At 43.1% G+C, this 16,824-nt stretch overlaps 1 protein-coding gene across 1 annotated transcript; it reads right to left on the bottom strand.

The window, feature by feature from the left end:
• Nucleotides 1-1,254: 1,254 nt before the first annotated feature.
• Nucleotides 1,255-16,777, bottom strand: vimr2 (vimentin-related 2). The gene is made up of 10 exons (XM_076103062.1): nucleotides 16,529-16,777; nucleotides 15,909-16,059; nucleotides 15,615-15,773; nucleotides 15,296-15,415; nucleotides 12,813-12,908; nucleotides 10,882-11,013; nucleotides 8,939-9,070; nucleotides 6,068-6,178; nucleotides 5,820-5,944; nucleotides 1,255-2,285 (listed from the first exon to the last, which is right to left on the bottom strand). The coding sequence occupies exons 1-10, from the start codon at nucleotides 16,636-16,638 to the stop codon at nucleotides 2,243-2,245; spliced, it is 1,179 nt and encodes a 392-aa protein (XP_075959177.1). The 5' UTR covers nucleotides 16,639-16,777; the 3' UTR covers nucleotides 1,255-2,242.
• Between the last annotated feature and the right edge of the window lie 47 nt (nucleotides 16,778-16,824).

The raw sequence follows: 16,824 nt of genomic DNA, 5'->3' as shown, positions 1-16,824 counted from the left end.
ATCATCATGAAATTTGGTGCAGACATTCATGATCCCCAGAGGATTAATCCTGAGTCCCATGACTTTTCTAGCGCCACCATGAGGCTGATATTTATGGTTTTGAGTCTAAACATCTCAGCTTCAGCTGTATTTTAAGTGTTACTTGGCATGCTGACACACTAAACTAAGGTGGTGAACATGATAAACATAACACCTGCTAAACATCAGCATTTTAATCGTCATTGTGAGCATGTTAGCACGCTGACAGCAGCATTCAGCATCAGTGCTGTTCCCACATACATCCTCACAGAGCTTTCTATTGTTGCTCCTAGAGTTGTGTAATAATTAACCTCTTTATGTGCACAAAATGTCTTTTGTTGTTTTAGTATATAAATATTGTTGATCATATTTTGTTCTTGTTAGATTACATAACCCTTATTAATACACCTGATTGGGCCTAAAATCCTCCTATTCCCCTTACTAGGTATTATTTGATTTTTGGGGGGATATTTGACTGCTTAGTCACCAAGAATGGTTCGTAATCTGTGTGACTTTTGTTACTTGGACTAAACATTTATGCTTTTGCACAGCTGTCTGAATGCAGGTGTGCAAAGATCAGTTTTTCTGCATGGAAGCACATTTACAAGAGCAGAATATGAAGCCTAAATGTTATTATTCTGTTCCAGTCCATTTCCTGGATTTCCATACAGTCAAGAGGCAGAGAAGATAAAGAAGGGAAAACACAACTCTAAGAGGAAGTCTGTTTTCTTAGATATTGTCATATTTACCACGAGGCAGAGACAAAGCAGTCCCATGAGATCCGGAATGCTGGATGGTTTGCTGGCTTTTATTTGAGAGATGTAGAGGAGAGCACTGAGGGAATACAACGTCTTCCACCTCCTCTCCCCTGAGGTCTTGATTGAGCTCTGCGGCCCCGAGAAAACAGCAGCTTCCTCCTGAGCCGGCCATGTTTCATGTTGGGACAATTAAAACAAGTCACCGTATCCACCCACTCCCAGCCCTTTCTCCAGAAACTGAACTCAATTATTACGGAGACTAACTCCTCATCACCACAAGTTCACAGAGTGTGGCTAATCTGATCTGATCCGTTATTAGCAGCATTTTTCATCTTTATGGCGGAGCTAACAAGCCTTTGAGATCGTTAATAGCTGGGAATGTTCAAATCTCTCGTTGAACATGAAGATGAATGAAAGAAGGATCACTGAACATTAATCTCACTGTGCTCTCTGCGTACTTATATTTTGTGGGGGAACGTCTGAAGCATTCACAAGCAGTTCTCATGAAACAGGGATTTTCACAAAAGAAATCACACAGTTTAAGGTGATCTCTCATGCGACTAGTTTTATTTCATTTAAACCTAAAGCACATACTGACGCTTGTGCAGAAGCGGGAATTACAGATGATTTATCACAGACAGCTTGAAATAAGGAAAGGATTACAGAGGAATGCATTACCAAAGGCTTATTTCAGTAACAGCAAATTGGGACATTGCTTTTTAAAAAGGAGCAATAATGAGTCACACAGTCGTTTCTTGTAGAAACATCCAGGTGCTCATTTTGTAAGAGCCGCAGAAAAAACAACAATTTCATGAACCATTTGAAAAGCAAACAGTGCACTGCACATCTGACAGTCTGATATATATATAAAAACAAAACATGAAGGCATGACTGTAAAAGCAAAGGCAAGGTGGGATGCTCTTAGTAACCAAAAGGAGAGCTGTCAATATGTTTGTTAACAGTGATGGGGTCAAGGGTTAAGAGCAGGTAATCAGACAAAGTTTGAGTGATGGATGAGGTGGTATCAGAGGGGGAATGACTTCACGGAGCCGCACAGTTTAACTTGTCTGTATCTGTGTTTCTGTGTGTGTCGGACTCAACAAAGAGGGGACAAATCATTTATGATACGTATCAGTTAGCTGGTAAAGATAAACCCACTTAAGGAAATATTCCTGCCAGACACTGAATGGATACACACTCATCGCACAGCCCCCATCCTCCCACCTCTTTTAGACAGCTCCATCTTTCTTGGGAGTCTCGGGGTCATCTCCCAGCGACCTGTTATCAATGGCCCGGCTTAGGCCTCCAGACGGCATTAATCTGTCATGATAAGTTCTGCTTAAATTACTGCATTGGTACCTGAAGCTTCATCCTAGTGCTGGTGTCAGTGTGTTTCTCTTTGGTCTGTTTTCTAATCCACGCGAGGGGGAGCATCCCGCCTGCCAGTCTGACTCTGCGGCCTCACGTCACACGTTGCACAGCCTCTCCTCCTCTTCCTCCACCAGACTCCTGACAGGAATGAACCAGAGAAATACGTAAACGTACAAAGTACATGTGACCACATTGAAGTACTCACAGGTAGACACTAGATTGCAATTTCTTGAGCTTTAAGTTTCCTCTTGGCATCTCACCCTAATGGTTGCAATAACTGATATCTTTGAACGCAATAACAAGCGGTAAACACAACATTGACATCATCTTATAAAGTTGATATGATGTACTAGTTAGCAAACATCCAGCAGACATGGAGCAACTTTATCATTCATTTGACGTCATGTTTGTGGCCACCTGATGAATGTTAATCCAATATTTAATCTCTTTTAACTCTGTTTTTGGTCTCTACCAACTCCTGAGAAAATATCTGGCTCTTCAGCTGCTAAATGCTTCACTGTGTTTACAAGCTAGTCTCTAACTGCGTCTGTCTGCTGTTTGATGCTGGGAATGTAACATATAGTGGGTTTTAAAAAAGCTATTTACTGAACACAGCTGTCTGCGACATCTGGAAACGCTGGTGATGAGAGAGATGAGAACCGCAGCAGTAAAGCTGCGAGCCAGAAAAGCAAAACAATGAGCTGAAAGATGTTTTTTAGCTCAGTGGTGCTGAGGAGAGACATTTAATTCATTGTTAATATAAAGGTATGAATTAACGCAGCTTTAATATACAGTAGGACCTGCAGTACACTCATCCACTGCACTTAACTAAAAAGGATCTTGTCCCTGGTCGAGCTACTTGTTGCCGAGTCATGCAGCAGCGTGAGCACACCACAATGAACAGCAGAATGAATTACAGTATAATATGGTTCACATTAGCAGAGAGCAAAAGCAGTCAGCATCTGCCTCAACTGCTCAGAGATGCTTTCACAGGCGATAAGCTACCCGGTAATGGCAGCCCAGGGTCATTAGGGTCTGTTGTGCAGACAGTTTGCCACGGCACGGCGAGAATAAACAACCACCATTTTCATTTCTTATTCATGGTTTTAATCACGGATGACAAAACATCCAGTAAACTTTTTTAAAAAGCGAGGACAAAAAGTTGGCGTTGACTGTGTGCCTTTCCTGTGCCTTGAATGTCTTTGGGACTGTCTGTTGGGTAACGAGAGGGAATTAAAACTGTGGCGAATTTGGAAATTTGTGTAAAGAGACGGCTGACATTAACAGGCTGGCGTGGAGAAGAGCTGGCAGTGGCCCAGCGCACAGCGCTGACATGTGAGGCCCTCTTTGCCCATTCTAATGAGGCGTTGTGAGGGTCTGAGTGCAGGTCTGCAGCAGGGCCCCCTGGGGGTCAGATGCAGTCACATATGCGACAGAGGGACCAGGAGGAAGTCCGTGGCAGCAGGATGAGGCAGTGGTTAAAGTGCGTCAGTCCGCATACCAGGATGGCAGATAATTAAACAACGTCAGAGGAATGAGGGAATGTCAAGAAACGTCTTGAAGTACATGATACAGTACAGGATACTGCCTCATATTCAGGAGCTGTTTCCTGTGACCCCAGTTGGCCTGTGATGTCAGTCCTTTGTTTGCAAGAATATCTTAAAATGGACAATGTGGATGTCCAGGTGGCATTATGAGACGATATTCAAGACGCTTACGCAGAAACTTCTTGTCGAAAAACAATGCTGGACACATCATTTCCAAGTGTTTTCTCGCCTGATTCACAATTTGCTCACACAGTATGTGAAGAATGTCACACAGAGTATCGAGTTAATTTAAATCTAATGAAATCATCCCAGGGTTATTGTGTGCTTTGCTGCTAACAGCTAATTCTCCTCGACAGGTTTAAATAATGCGTGGCACCGCAGGGGACGTCTGTTTTCATTTGACCCCCTACCGCAGAGACGGGGATCTACAATACATGTCAGGGAAGTCTCAGCAATTCACATTTTAATTGCAATCAGAAACTTCAGCAGTTGACTTTATGACACCTTTAACGGGAGAAGTAATCAGTGAAACCACCTGGTGCAGTGTTTTTGTTGGAACGAACACCTCCATGCTCGCCAGCAGACATGGCGGTCCATCTCTGACCCAGAGTGCTGGTTCACAGTTGTCCTGTTGACTGACAGTCTCGCTGACAGTAGGACCCCACTGTTTGAAAGGTCTCCTTATCTTCTCTGGTATAATTGTACGTTGTGTACGCCGTACAGCCAATTGAGGGGTCTCGTTTAAGAACAAAGACCGACAGCTCTTTTTTAGAGGAGAATGAGAGTTGTGAGGGTATATAAGGGCTGTGTGTATATGTGTATATATATATATATATATATATATATAAATAAAAGACAGCTCAGACAATTGCATCAGCACTAATATTATGACCGTTATAACATATTAGAAGGTAAATGTAATTATTGCTGTAAGTCAACCCCAGAAGGAAAGATCAATTACATCTTCCCAGACACTGTTGTATACGGAGCTTATTCAGACTGAAAACTCACAACTTCAATGCATGCGTTACTTTAATAAATGAGACCCAATAAATGCATTTGGGCAGAGTTAACAGGCTATCTTATTCTTTTCCTCTCATCAGTCAAACAATATACATTTAGAATTAGTTTTATTAGCCAAAAATGTTTACACATTAAGGAATTTGAGTCTGGTGTCTAGTAGCTCTAAACATGGGCAAAATAAATATGCATATATAAATATATTTATATAAAATTAACAATGGACATGAGTACCGTATTTTCCGCACTATAAGGCGCACTTAAAAGCCTTTAATTTTCTCAAAAAACGACAGTGCGCCTTGTAATCCGGAGCGCCTTATATATTGATCAATTGGTTAATTGGTTGATCCATACTGGTTGTACACGGCGCTCTGTCAAAATGTTTCAGTACGACTGGTAAACACAAAGCCGCACCGCGGTAAACACCGGTACTGTGCTTACTCCTAGTCCAACACCACTTGTGTGTATAAAGACCCCAAAATGGCACCTTTCAAGAGACACGCTTACGACGCTATTCTATTCTATGCGCCTTATAATCCGGTGCGCCCTATATATAAAAACAGTTCTAAAATAGGCCATTCATTGAAGGTGCGCCTTATAATCCGGTGTGCTTTATAGTGCGGAAAATACGGTACATATCTATGTAGAAGTAAAAACTGTTTCTATAAGTTTAACAATTGCGCAAGGGTGAGTGTTAGTGCAAAGAGTGCTGGAATAAATACCGAATGGATAATGAAGTTATTATGTATACATGCTGTAAATACAGCCTGCATATATTGATATTTGTCAGTGGTTTCTAGTTTATGCACTAATTCAGTCTAATTTAAAAGTCTTTCATGTTTTTTTTGTCTTTGCTACATTTTGCTGTACATTCCTCATATAAATGTTAAATCTGTAACAGTTAATGTTCAGTATTTTTGTATTATGTGTGTGTATTAATGATGACTAGCAACTGCATTACTAGAAGGGACCCTTTAAACAAAAATGTAGTTTAGTCAGTTCCAAGTATATTTTTATGTTTGCAAGATAACCTGAACCTCAGTTTTGTCTTAAATTGTGAAGCACAGGTCATTATTACTATTCAGAACATATATTAGTGTCTGACCTGTAGGCAGTAATTTCCATGTCTCTGGCCATCTTCTCACTGAGCAGCTCCTTGTAGTCTTCGCACTGCTCCTTCATCTGCACTTTGAAGTCGGCCTCCTGGTGCCGCATTTCATCTATAGTACACTGAATAACACACACACGCACACAGCATAGTGGGATTAGAGGGTGGGAATAAAGGACAGAATTAGTCCAAACCACTGGTCCTTTACAGCCTATGATTGATCGTTAATCAGTCCACTCTCAGACCTCCATCTCAGCAATCTCGTCCATGTATGCAGCAGTCTTCCTCTCAACCTCTTCTTCTAGTTCCTCGTTACACTGGTCAAGCTCAGCGAGCTCCTTTTGTAGCTCTGAAATCTACAGAAATACAGACGAAACACAGCAGAGGTTATTGGTTCAAATATACTTCAAACAATGATTTCCAGTTAGTTATCTTGTTAGTAATGTAATGATGGTCCCTTCATGGCCACTGTCGTGTTTCTGGCCACCTAGCAAAAATTAAATCCCATATTTACTCTTCTTTAGCTTCAGGTCTCGGCAACTACGGAGAACTATATGCATTTTGTCTGCCATCTGATGCTGAGCAGGTAGTTATTTCATTAGAGCATTTTAAACGTGAGCTAGCAGTGTGACTCTATTGATATCAGATGATGAATCCTACTGACTTTGATCCAATGCTAACACAAGGTTGACATTTTTGGTTTCAGGTGATATTTCTCAATAACTATTGGATTAATCGCCATGAAATTTGGTACATAGACGTCTCCCTCACGATAAATTTTAATAACTTTAGTGTACCCCTTACTCTAGCGCTGTCGAAGTTAAAATAAACAAACACCTGCCAAACTGATGTCATTCCTACCAGCTTTGTATTTTTGCTAATTAGCAATGTTGACATGCTAAAACGCTAAACAAGAACATTCCTGCTTAAAATCAGCATGTTAGAAATGTCATGTTAGCATGTTGACGTTAGCATTTAGCTCAAAGTTCTTGTAGATTCTAAGTCTTGACAGTAACTGGTAACGGGAATAATGAAAGCAGAATTCATGGGTCTCTGTGGGTTAATCACCACAAATGATCACATTAAAAATGGATAGAAATTGAGCTCTACCGAACCAGAACAACTAACTGAATACCCCTCCTGACCCAAGAGTGTTGGAGAACCTATAGTTGCCTTCAGAAAAACACAAAAGACCCCGTCTAGAGCCATTGTTTGGTTTGTTGGTTCTGGGCTACTATAGAAACATGGTGGTGCAACATGGCGGACTCCATGGAAGAGGACCTGCTCCGCTTGTAGATATGAAGGGCTTATTCTAAGCTAACGTAAACGATTCTTATTTCAGGTGATTATACACTAATGAAACAGTCTCTTTCTGCTAACAGAGCGCCCTAAGTATTACACTCTGGTCCTTTAAGTACGCCAATCAAACCAACCTTCACGGATAAAACAGGTTCCTTCACTTCTACAACAAACTAAAGCAGGAGTATAGCTGCCCCCCGTGTCTGAAGCTGTGGTGTCCTGCCGTGAGTAATTACAGCAATCACAGAAGTTCAACAATTAGCCGTCACAGCCAGATGGGGATCCATGCGGTCGTGCTCGTCTTTCAGCGAGATCATGTGAGCAGAAGAAGACCCTGGTAACAACTCACAGGCTGATGATGACTCCCAAACCTGGTCGAGTCACTTACTCCCACACTCCTCTGCTCCCCCTGGCATGATAAGTGAGGTCTGGGCCGTGTGCGAGTAGTGGCGTACGATCCCATCAGTGGCTGCTCTATTATATACATTTCTGCGTCAGGGCTGATTTCACTGCAATCTGTTTGTTTGGCCATGTTGTGTCTCAGCGAGAAACCAGACCCGAGGCATCCATCACAGGCGAGAGAGGAAACAGAGCAGATCAAGCCGTGCTGTTCATCCGTCAGGCTGGATTGAGCAGAACTGGGGATTGTGTGCTGCATGTTAGAGAAAAGTAGATGATGTTGGGAGAGTTCTGCTGTGGTTACAGAGGCTCACTGTTTATTTAAAGAGCTGGAGGTAGAGCTGCAGCCACAGTAATGAGAACTAAACCACCGTGTTTGTTACAGATGTGGTTAGGTGTCAGCTGTGGTCGGACCACTGATGGATGTTCAGGAGGCTAATGTGAAGGAAGAGGAGGTAGTGTCTGGAGTCACCTGGTGATTTCACTGTTTCGTCTCCTTATTGATGGCTCACTTTGCAATTTCATTCTAAGCTCCCTTGCTTTCATTTTTCTGCTGGTTGGATGAGAAATATCCGATGAAGGTTTATTTCCTCTCTTCCATTTGCAGAGTCAGTGTGTGTGTGTGTCAAGTTTTAAGACGTTTATGACGCTGCAGGCGCTCTGAAAAGACTGTACTTAATAACTGAGGACACGGAGGGCAATAAATCCTGTCTGAGCTGAAGCCGAGCCCTTCACATCTCCTGCTGAAAGTGTCTGCAGAGTAAACACTCTAGTCAGCAGGATCGCCCATACTGTTGCTCTGCTGTCACTCAGCTGCCCTCTACTGCCTCCGCCTGCTGTGGGAAACCATTCATTCTCACCATCATGTCTGATTTAGGAGCCGACGGCCGAAGCAAAGGCAGTTGAGGGTTGTAAGACTCCACTTTTGTCAGTAAAGAGGTGGGAAATGTGTTATGGGAAAAATTGAATCAGAAGGCCGTAACTGAAGGAGACTTAAAGGGTCAGTTCATCTGCCAAAAATACACATTTATTTTGCCTTACTTGGCAGTAGAGTTAACCAGCATGCAGGAAGTTGTGTTTTTATTTGCAAAGGTTTAGAAGTATCAGTTTCTGAGATGTATACTCAAAACTACAATTTTGTTACCTTTGGACGGAGCCATGCTAGCAGTTTACCCGTTTCCAGTCTTTGTCCTAAGCTAATCAGCTGCAGCTTTACATCTAGTGCACACATATGATAGTGGTATCAATCTTCTTATCTAACTCCATGCAAGGAAGTTCATAAGAGTAGCTGGCTTAGTGCAGATGTTTGCACAATATGTTGTTGAGATTTGTACATTGCAGAAATCTGAGAAACGGTCATCTCAAAATCTTGCCAAAAAAACCCAAATCCCATGGTGAGCAGCAGTGAGTCCACTCACCAGCATCTTGATCTCACTGATGTCCTTTATCTTTGACACGTCTTTGACTGTTGACCCTCCAGCTCTTCCCTCTGCCAGTTGTTTTCCATCAACTTGGCGACTCACAGCAGAGGAGGCAGCACCACACTCGCACTGCAAAGACAGGAAAAAGAGGAAGAAGCGCAGTCGTGAAAGTTACGACCTTTCAGTTTGAGTCTGCAAATGCACGGGACCGTGGAGGATAGTGCTTTCTTTTGGGCAGTTAAGTGCACTCTGACAGGGGAGCAAAGAGCAATCAGAGCCTCTCATGCCGGCTGATGGGTGAACCTCTCCTCGTGTGCCCCACACTTCTGATTAGATGGAACAAATGCTGCAGAAACGAGACATGAGTGTGCACAGGTGTGTGGAAGTCAGCCAGCAATCACCATTACTGTTCAGACCCAATAGCAATAATTTTTTAGCATTGAGACAATTGCGTCTCGTAATTGAGGGCGGGCACAGACAGGACGGTGTCCAGCTGGCGAGAGAAGAAACTGAGTGGGAGGGAGAGCGATAGACGGGGTTTGGGGAGCAAGAAACACACCGACACATCTAGACAGACATACAAATACAGAAATACACGGGATAACCTTCAGCAATGCTTTAAAATGAAGGACATACACACACAAACACACACACACACACACACACCAGCGTCCACTCCAGTACTGCTGAGGAGCCTGGGAAGGCGGCCAGCAGTCTGATTACAGCCGTGACCTCTGAACCGGGCAGACATCCTCGACCCAGAGGAGGTCAGACCCACCGGAGCTATAGTCTGACCCCAATGCAGCACGCCTTAGCTTGCAACACACACACACACACACACACACACACACACACACACAGGTAGACAAAGGCATTCTGTTCGGGTCCAGTCCTGAACCTCTGATTCTCAAGTTCTTCCCTCGTGTTGTGTTAAGAGGGAAGGAAAACAAATGGGAGTATCGTTGTGTGATTTGTGGAAGTTGAGATTTACATTCTGGACCTGAGTGAGACGTTTCAGAGGGAGAGAGAAGGTGACCAGCAGTCAGGAGGAGGATGAGGATGGCAGCCGGCGGTTGAAGAAGTACTCAGATCATTTAACTCAAATGAAAGTAGCAATGTAACAAATTTAAAATGCTCCAACTAAAAGCAATTCAAAATCCTAGTGAAGTAAAACTACACAAAATGCACTTTAAAAATAAAATTTAAAAGTACTTGCTCTGCAGAAAAATGTCCTTTGTCACTGATATACATACTATCATATAAGAGGTTATTAAACCTGATGCATGAATGTGAAAGTGCCATTTTACTGTTGTAGATGGTGAAGGTTCAGCTGGCGTTTCTTTATATTCAGTTAAGTAGTTTAGTCCTGTGGTTGACACACTTAGGGGTCGGCCCCCGCCAAAAGGTCACAAGATAAATCTGAGGGGTCGTGAGATAATTAATGGGAGAGGAGAGAAGAAAAAACGAAGTTCCGCTACATAAGTATATATTCATTTTTTTGGACTTTCCATTTTTTTGTGAAATATTGGATAATTTTAACAGTTGTGCTCTAATGTGAAGAGGTAAGAGGGTTTTCTCTGTGGTCTGGAAACACTGGTTTAATCTGTCACGGTGTATTTTACTTTAACATGTTTGTTTTTTTAAGTAATTTTAAAAGTAACAAGTATATATAGCTGTTGGATAACATATTACTGACATACTTCCCTCTGAAGTAGTGGAGTAGTACCTTAAAATTGTCCTCAAGTGCAGTACTTGAGTAAATGTACTTGGTATGAGTATGACCTTTGTCCATTCGTGTGCAGTTTAGGGTCTCTCACTGAGAACTAAAGCCTTGATGTGATGCTACGGTTGTGTACGGACATGCTACTGTAAAGCATTTGGCACCAAAAGGCTTGCACTTCATGACATGCTTGTGTGTCTTACGTTACAGCGTGTTGTACCTGGAGGCTCTCGGCCAGCTGGCAGTAGTACTCCTTTACATCCAGGACCGGAGTGATGTCAGGGCTGCCAAATGTAATGGCTGCCACCGCTCCTGTAGTCCCTTCAGCCGGCTGCAGCAGACTCTCCACGGCCTGCTCATACAAACACACAGTGGTGAAGTACATTCACATCCTTTACTCAGTGGTGAAATGTAACTGAGTACAAGTGTTGTACTCAAGTTGAACTTTGAGGTACTTGTAAATGATTACACTGCTAAATTACTACTTAAAGTAGTTAAAATTTGCTCGACCAGTTAGTACATTAAAATGCTGCTTATAACAAATCAACAATACATATTAATTTAGCACAGAAAATGGCCATCAATACTTTTACTTTAAGTACATTTTAATAATATTTGGAATGCAGGACTTGTACTTGTCGTGTTTACAGAGTGGTGCTGATATCTTTACTCAACTAAATCATTCGAATATGTTTAAGTCAATGTAAGCGTTAAGTAAGCGTTATCTGTAAAATAACTGTGTTGAAGGTAAAAGGTTAATCTTAAATTCTGAAGGTTAATCTTAAATTGTAATGTAACTAGTAACTAAAGCTGTCAAATACAAAAAAAGTACAATATTTGCCTCTGAATTTTAGTGCAGTAGAAGTACAATGCATGAAATAAAAATACTGTAGTACTTCAAATACGTGCTAAAATACAGTATTTGCATCAATGTACTTAGTTTCATTCCACCTCTTCAAATACAAACACATGCAGTACATTTTGGTGTATTTAGACACACGTCAAAGACCTCAACATACTTGTCTTCAGCTTCCAATATGTAGCCCCTTTAGTAAAAAAAACCCACATCCATTACAGAGATAAATGAACCGCTGCAGAGCTGCAGTGGCAGTCTTAACATTTTCCCCTCCACCTAAATAACGACATGGCTGCCAATTTGTCAGGGGAATATGGGGGTATCTGAAAGTGCTGATAACAACAACAGTTAATAAAACAAAGGGAACTTCAGTTTTCATTTGGTATTCAGCTGCATTTCCCGGACCGTGAGTTATCGAGCGTGTCCCAGAGGGAGTGTGTTAAACGCCGGGCGGCACCGGCTTTGCAGAGAAAAACAGTGTGATGGAGTTGGTCCTGCTTCAGCTGCCTCTCTCTCTTTCTCCCTCCCTCTCCCTACAGCCTCGAGATCTGATACTGTCATCTCCTGGCGAGGTGGAGAATATTGTAGAAGGTGGAGAGAACAGGGTGTGTACGGATGTGATAAAGGAAATGATGTGAATTGGATATGGTTGCAAGAGTGTCCCTATTTCAAAGCAGTAGTTTGACATTTTGTGTTGTGTGCGTATTCGCTTTCACATCAAGAGTTACATGAGAAGATGTCAGTGTGTTAATATCTGGACGTTCAGACACAGCGATGAGAATTTTCACTTGTGTCGTTCATGTGAAGTTGACCTCTCGGTTTGGTTCATACGCCCCAAACAGCCGATATGCAGACAGTACTGATGTTAGCTGTACACTAGCTAGCCTAGTCTCTCTGTGTGTGTGTGTGTGTGTGTGTGTGTGTGTGTGTGTGTGTGTGTGTGTGTTCAGCCTGAATGATCTCAGAACTCAGTTTTTTCTGTTATTTAGCTTCAGTCCCCTTTCCTCTCGTCTGTTTATGATTATGGATAAGTGGAAATTTTGACTGGTTGCACGTTAGCCTCAATTACATAATTTGTGTTTCAATTCTCTCCCCATGTGTTTCTGTTGACGGGGCTTTTTTTTTGGCTCTTCATCAAGGTGAGTGGGGTCATCACAGCTGTGATTGTCAGCACAGGCCTGGGCATTTCTCCATCACTCCTTTCCAACCTAAATGCCTCATTTTGAGTCACTTTCATGGCTATAAACAACTCGTGTTTCCTCACAGTGCAGCTATATATCCTCTCTCCCCCTCACCGTCGTGTGCTGGTCCACCATGTTGGCCAGCTGCTCCTCGTAGATAGCCACTTGCTCCCTCAGCGCCAAACACGCTGCTGTCACAGCATCGACTTCCTGCAAAGAAAATCAAATTAAAATGAGAACAAGGCTGCAGGTAAAGAAGTTCAACTTAATTTCTGGAGGAGGAACACTGCCATTTGTGTAGTAAATCACACCACAGGTTGGAGGAACAAAAAGCTTTCTTTCTGCACTGAACAACCATCAGCACAGCACATCCACCTGTTTCACTGAACAGCAAGTAGACACCGCAATGCAGAGGAAGGAGGAGGAGGAAGAAGATCAGAAGGAGGCTAACTAGACACAAAAGCCGTGTCCACCAATCTATCCGCCAGCAGGGGTTCTCAGCTCATCCACTCTTTTTAAAGAACCAGATTAATTTGTGTTGGATGCAATTACTGTGGGTGCCGGCATTTACGTTCGGACACATGCAGAGAGAGTTTGGTGGTGAAGTTGTGGAGCCTCGCAGGGAGGGTGGCAGGATCCATGATAGACAGCAGCGAGTAAAAGTAGTCTGGTCCTGCAGCTGCCGGTGTTCAGCCGCTGAGGGACAACTTGTCAGCAGCATTAAGTCTTTTTGAGCACTTAGGGGCTGCAGAACAAGCTGTAAACACGACACTGACATAACAGCACCTAATTAAGTCAATTTAGCAGATACCTTTGGAACTGTTGCCTATTGTTAGCATCCAGGAGAGCAACATTAGCATTAATCTGCAGTCGTGTTCTGTCCACCTGTCAGCTCTATTTTGGTCTTCATCAACTCCTCAGGAAAATATCCGTCTCTTTATCAGCTAAATGCTCCACTCTCCTCACCGGCTAGATAACTGTGTGAGTCAGCTGTTAAAGTGAGATATTCAGCTAAAAGCTATGCTGATGAGAGCGGTGAGAGGGATACAAAACATACTGAAACTTTAAATATTTGCTACTAACAATGCAAAAAGTTTAGGGGGAACATTTTTTTTCCAAACAGAGCTCCGCCCCATTGAGACCGATGGAAAAGAGCACTGAGAAAAACAGAAATCTGTCAGGTACAATAACCAAAACTGATCTAACTCAAGCAGAAAATTGTGCATTTCTGTGGAATCCATCGCTCACAGTAAGAAGATGATTGTTAAAACAACTTTAAGTTTCTCAATATTTAAAAATCAAGTGCTATTTTCTCCCTAATGAGGACCCTCTGAGGTGCTTTAACCGACATGCCTGCCTAAATAAAGGCTTTCAATTCAACTTCTCTCCTTATTCTGCCTAAGAGTGTGTAACGAACACTTCCCTTTTTTTCAATTTTTTGTTCCCAGCACTACTTATGAAACAGACTGATTATAATTGATAGTGATTGGATTTTAATTCTGGTGAATGTTGTTAATGCTGGTGCTCATTTCACTTGCACCTGCACTTTGCTGCAGCCAACTAGGTCTAGCAACGCGAGACATGAGTGGAACAAAATATAAAGCTGGAGGAGAACTGGCGGGAGAGACAAAAATACAGTATCTCGTAGTATACTGAAAAACAAACCAAACATGCCTCGTTTCATCACCATAATCATCAACATAATGTTGAGAGAACTGCAATGAGTTGAGCTGGGTTGTGCTCGCTCCTCTGCCTCCCTGTCGGTTTCCCACCAAGTCTTGTCACCCTGCAGCTGCTTCTAATTCAGAACCAGAGAACTGAGCCAGCAGGAACATTACGGCACCGTATTACAGCCTGCATTACATCTGTAAGGGAGAAATTAAAGCCTCCCTCGCATCTGGCGCGGCTGGGAGGAGATGGGCTCTGGCATGTGTGAGGGAGGGGGGGGGGGGGGGTAAATGGAAAAGTTGGTGGCTCAGGTTGCAGTGGGCCGTCAGCCCAGACTGTGTGACTGCTGGTGATCAACACCCATTGGGTAGCGCTGCAGAGGAGCAGCTGTGCAGAGCTTCAACTGATTCACCAGGAGGCCGAGGGGAGGTGGAGCAGGGAGAGGCTTAACACTGCCATCTAGTGCTCAAGGTACATTAACACAACAAAGGTCTGATCATTTATAGCACAGTTACAAGTTCTACTCTCATTCTATTTCTATGGGTGAAATGTAGGATCCAGTGTTTTTGCAGGTTGATGATTATAGTTGTTAAAAAGTAGTTGCTATTGTTCGTTGGCTTTGAATCTCTTTAGCTAGTTTAATTTCTAGAGCTGATTTCTTAGAATAACAAGTATAAAAAAAAACTAAATTGGTCAAAGTACATACTCCAACTTTCGTATTACTGCATGTTTATTTCTCGTCTGTACAAAAGTAATAATCGTTTGTTTAGAAACACTTTACGAATATCACTTTAGTATAGATCTTGGTAGTTCATTTCATGTTTTTTGTAGGAGGAGTCTATTTTTCTAAATCCTGGTTACAGCCCAGACTTCCACTCATTTGTCAGTTGTCTTCCAGGTACGGATGCTATTGTATTCACAACTGTTACCTCAGCCACATCTTGTCGTCCCTGCTGGAGGAGGATCCTCTGCTGTGCAGCCTTCTCATATCCTTTCATCTGATGCTCGAGCTCCTTCTGCAGGTCCTCTGTGTCGCACAGAATCTCATCCTGCAGGGAGACGCAGTGACGACAGTGATGGATCTCGACAAGGTTAAAAATCAGTGCTGCTTGTCACCGTACGAACTGCAGTAAAATTGATGGGACGGAGTGAGGAGTGCAATGACCGTCTATGAGAAAACCCGATTTAGGAATGTCACACACAGACAAACACGCAGCAGAGCAGACACACCCAGCAGCAGCACCCTACCCTCTCCCTGCGCAGTCTTTCCACCACTGCATCCAGACTGTAGTCGGGCTCGACCACAGTGGAGCCGATGCTGGAGGAGGCTCGTCGACTGTTCAGCTTCTCCTCTAGCTCCACAATCTGACATTCAAGAGACTCATTCTCCTCCTCAAAACAATGGGCCTAAAGGACACAGAGACGGATTAAACCGCTACATATGGTTTATAGATGTACTGCTTCATTTACCAAGACCAAAGGCGTGATGCAGCAGAGGGAATATACACTGCTGATGTGTCATTGGGAGCAGTTTTTCCTCACCTGTTCAATAAGCCTGACCAGTCGGTCATTGAGGGCAGCTATGATGGTGCGGTCGTGGACAAACCGGTTTAGACCCTCCTTGTTGAGGGCCTTGGCAGCTACAAAGTCTAACTTGTTACAGTCACCGCCACACTTGTCAACGGCCGCACCCCTGAGAGGAAGACACAAAGTACCAAAGACTAGACTGGGTTTTGAAGGATCCTAGGGGAGATCATTTGATCCACCTTGATGACCGTCACAAAGCTAAATACAGTCGACCGTAAAACATTTATTTGCCACATTCAGAAGGAAACGCACACAAAAAAAAAAAGTGCGTCTACAATTCAGCATCACCGTCACGGTAAATGAACAGAGACTATGTGATTACACCCGTGAGCACAAAAGGCATTTGTCATCACCATTCAGAAAAATCTGCTGTAACTACATGTAAACTCTACCAGGTATACAAACTACAACCAGGTTCATGAGCTTTGCACCCAAACATTTGTTTCTGTTCAAACATCTCAACTTCTATATTATTTTTAAGAGGAACAACACTCGAGTCGGTCCCCAACATCTTAAAATTTGTAAAGTGCAGCCCAAATTCTGAAGTCGCCCTCTACCCAGAGACCCACACTGACCTGACAGAGGCCCGGTACTGGCCTGCACACTGAACACTCAACCCTCCTCTTCGACTCCAGCTATCATCCTCAAACAGCTTGCGGTAGGAAGACACTCGGAGCATGGCCATGGCTTTGGACTGGTCCAAACAGAACTACTACAGGCAAATAGTGGCAGCAGGTCCACGGTGGGGTTTTATATTCACCAAGGATGAGAATGTAGCAGTGAGGTGAAGCATCTCTCACCGGCCACTGAGTGGACTAAATATACCGTGAACATCAGCCAGTAACGATGTCACATGTGCCTGAAGAGTGAG

The sequence above is a fragment of the Anarhichas minor genome, unplaced genomic scaffold (genome assembly GCF_050575085.1).
Source record: "Anarhichas minor isolate MPS153535 unplaced genomic scaffold, ASM5057508v1 ptg000028l, whole genome shotgun sequence".
NCBI classification, from domain to species: domain Eukaryota; kingdom Metazoa; phylum Chordata; class Actinopteri; order Perciformes; family Anarhichadidae; genus Anarhichas; species Anarhichas minor.
Note: the sequence above shows the minus strand (reverse complement) of the source record. Positions and strands in the feature narration are given on the sequence as shown.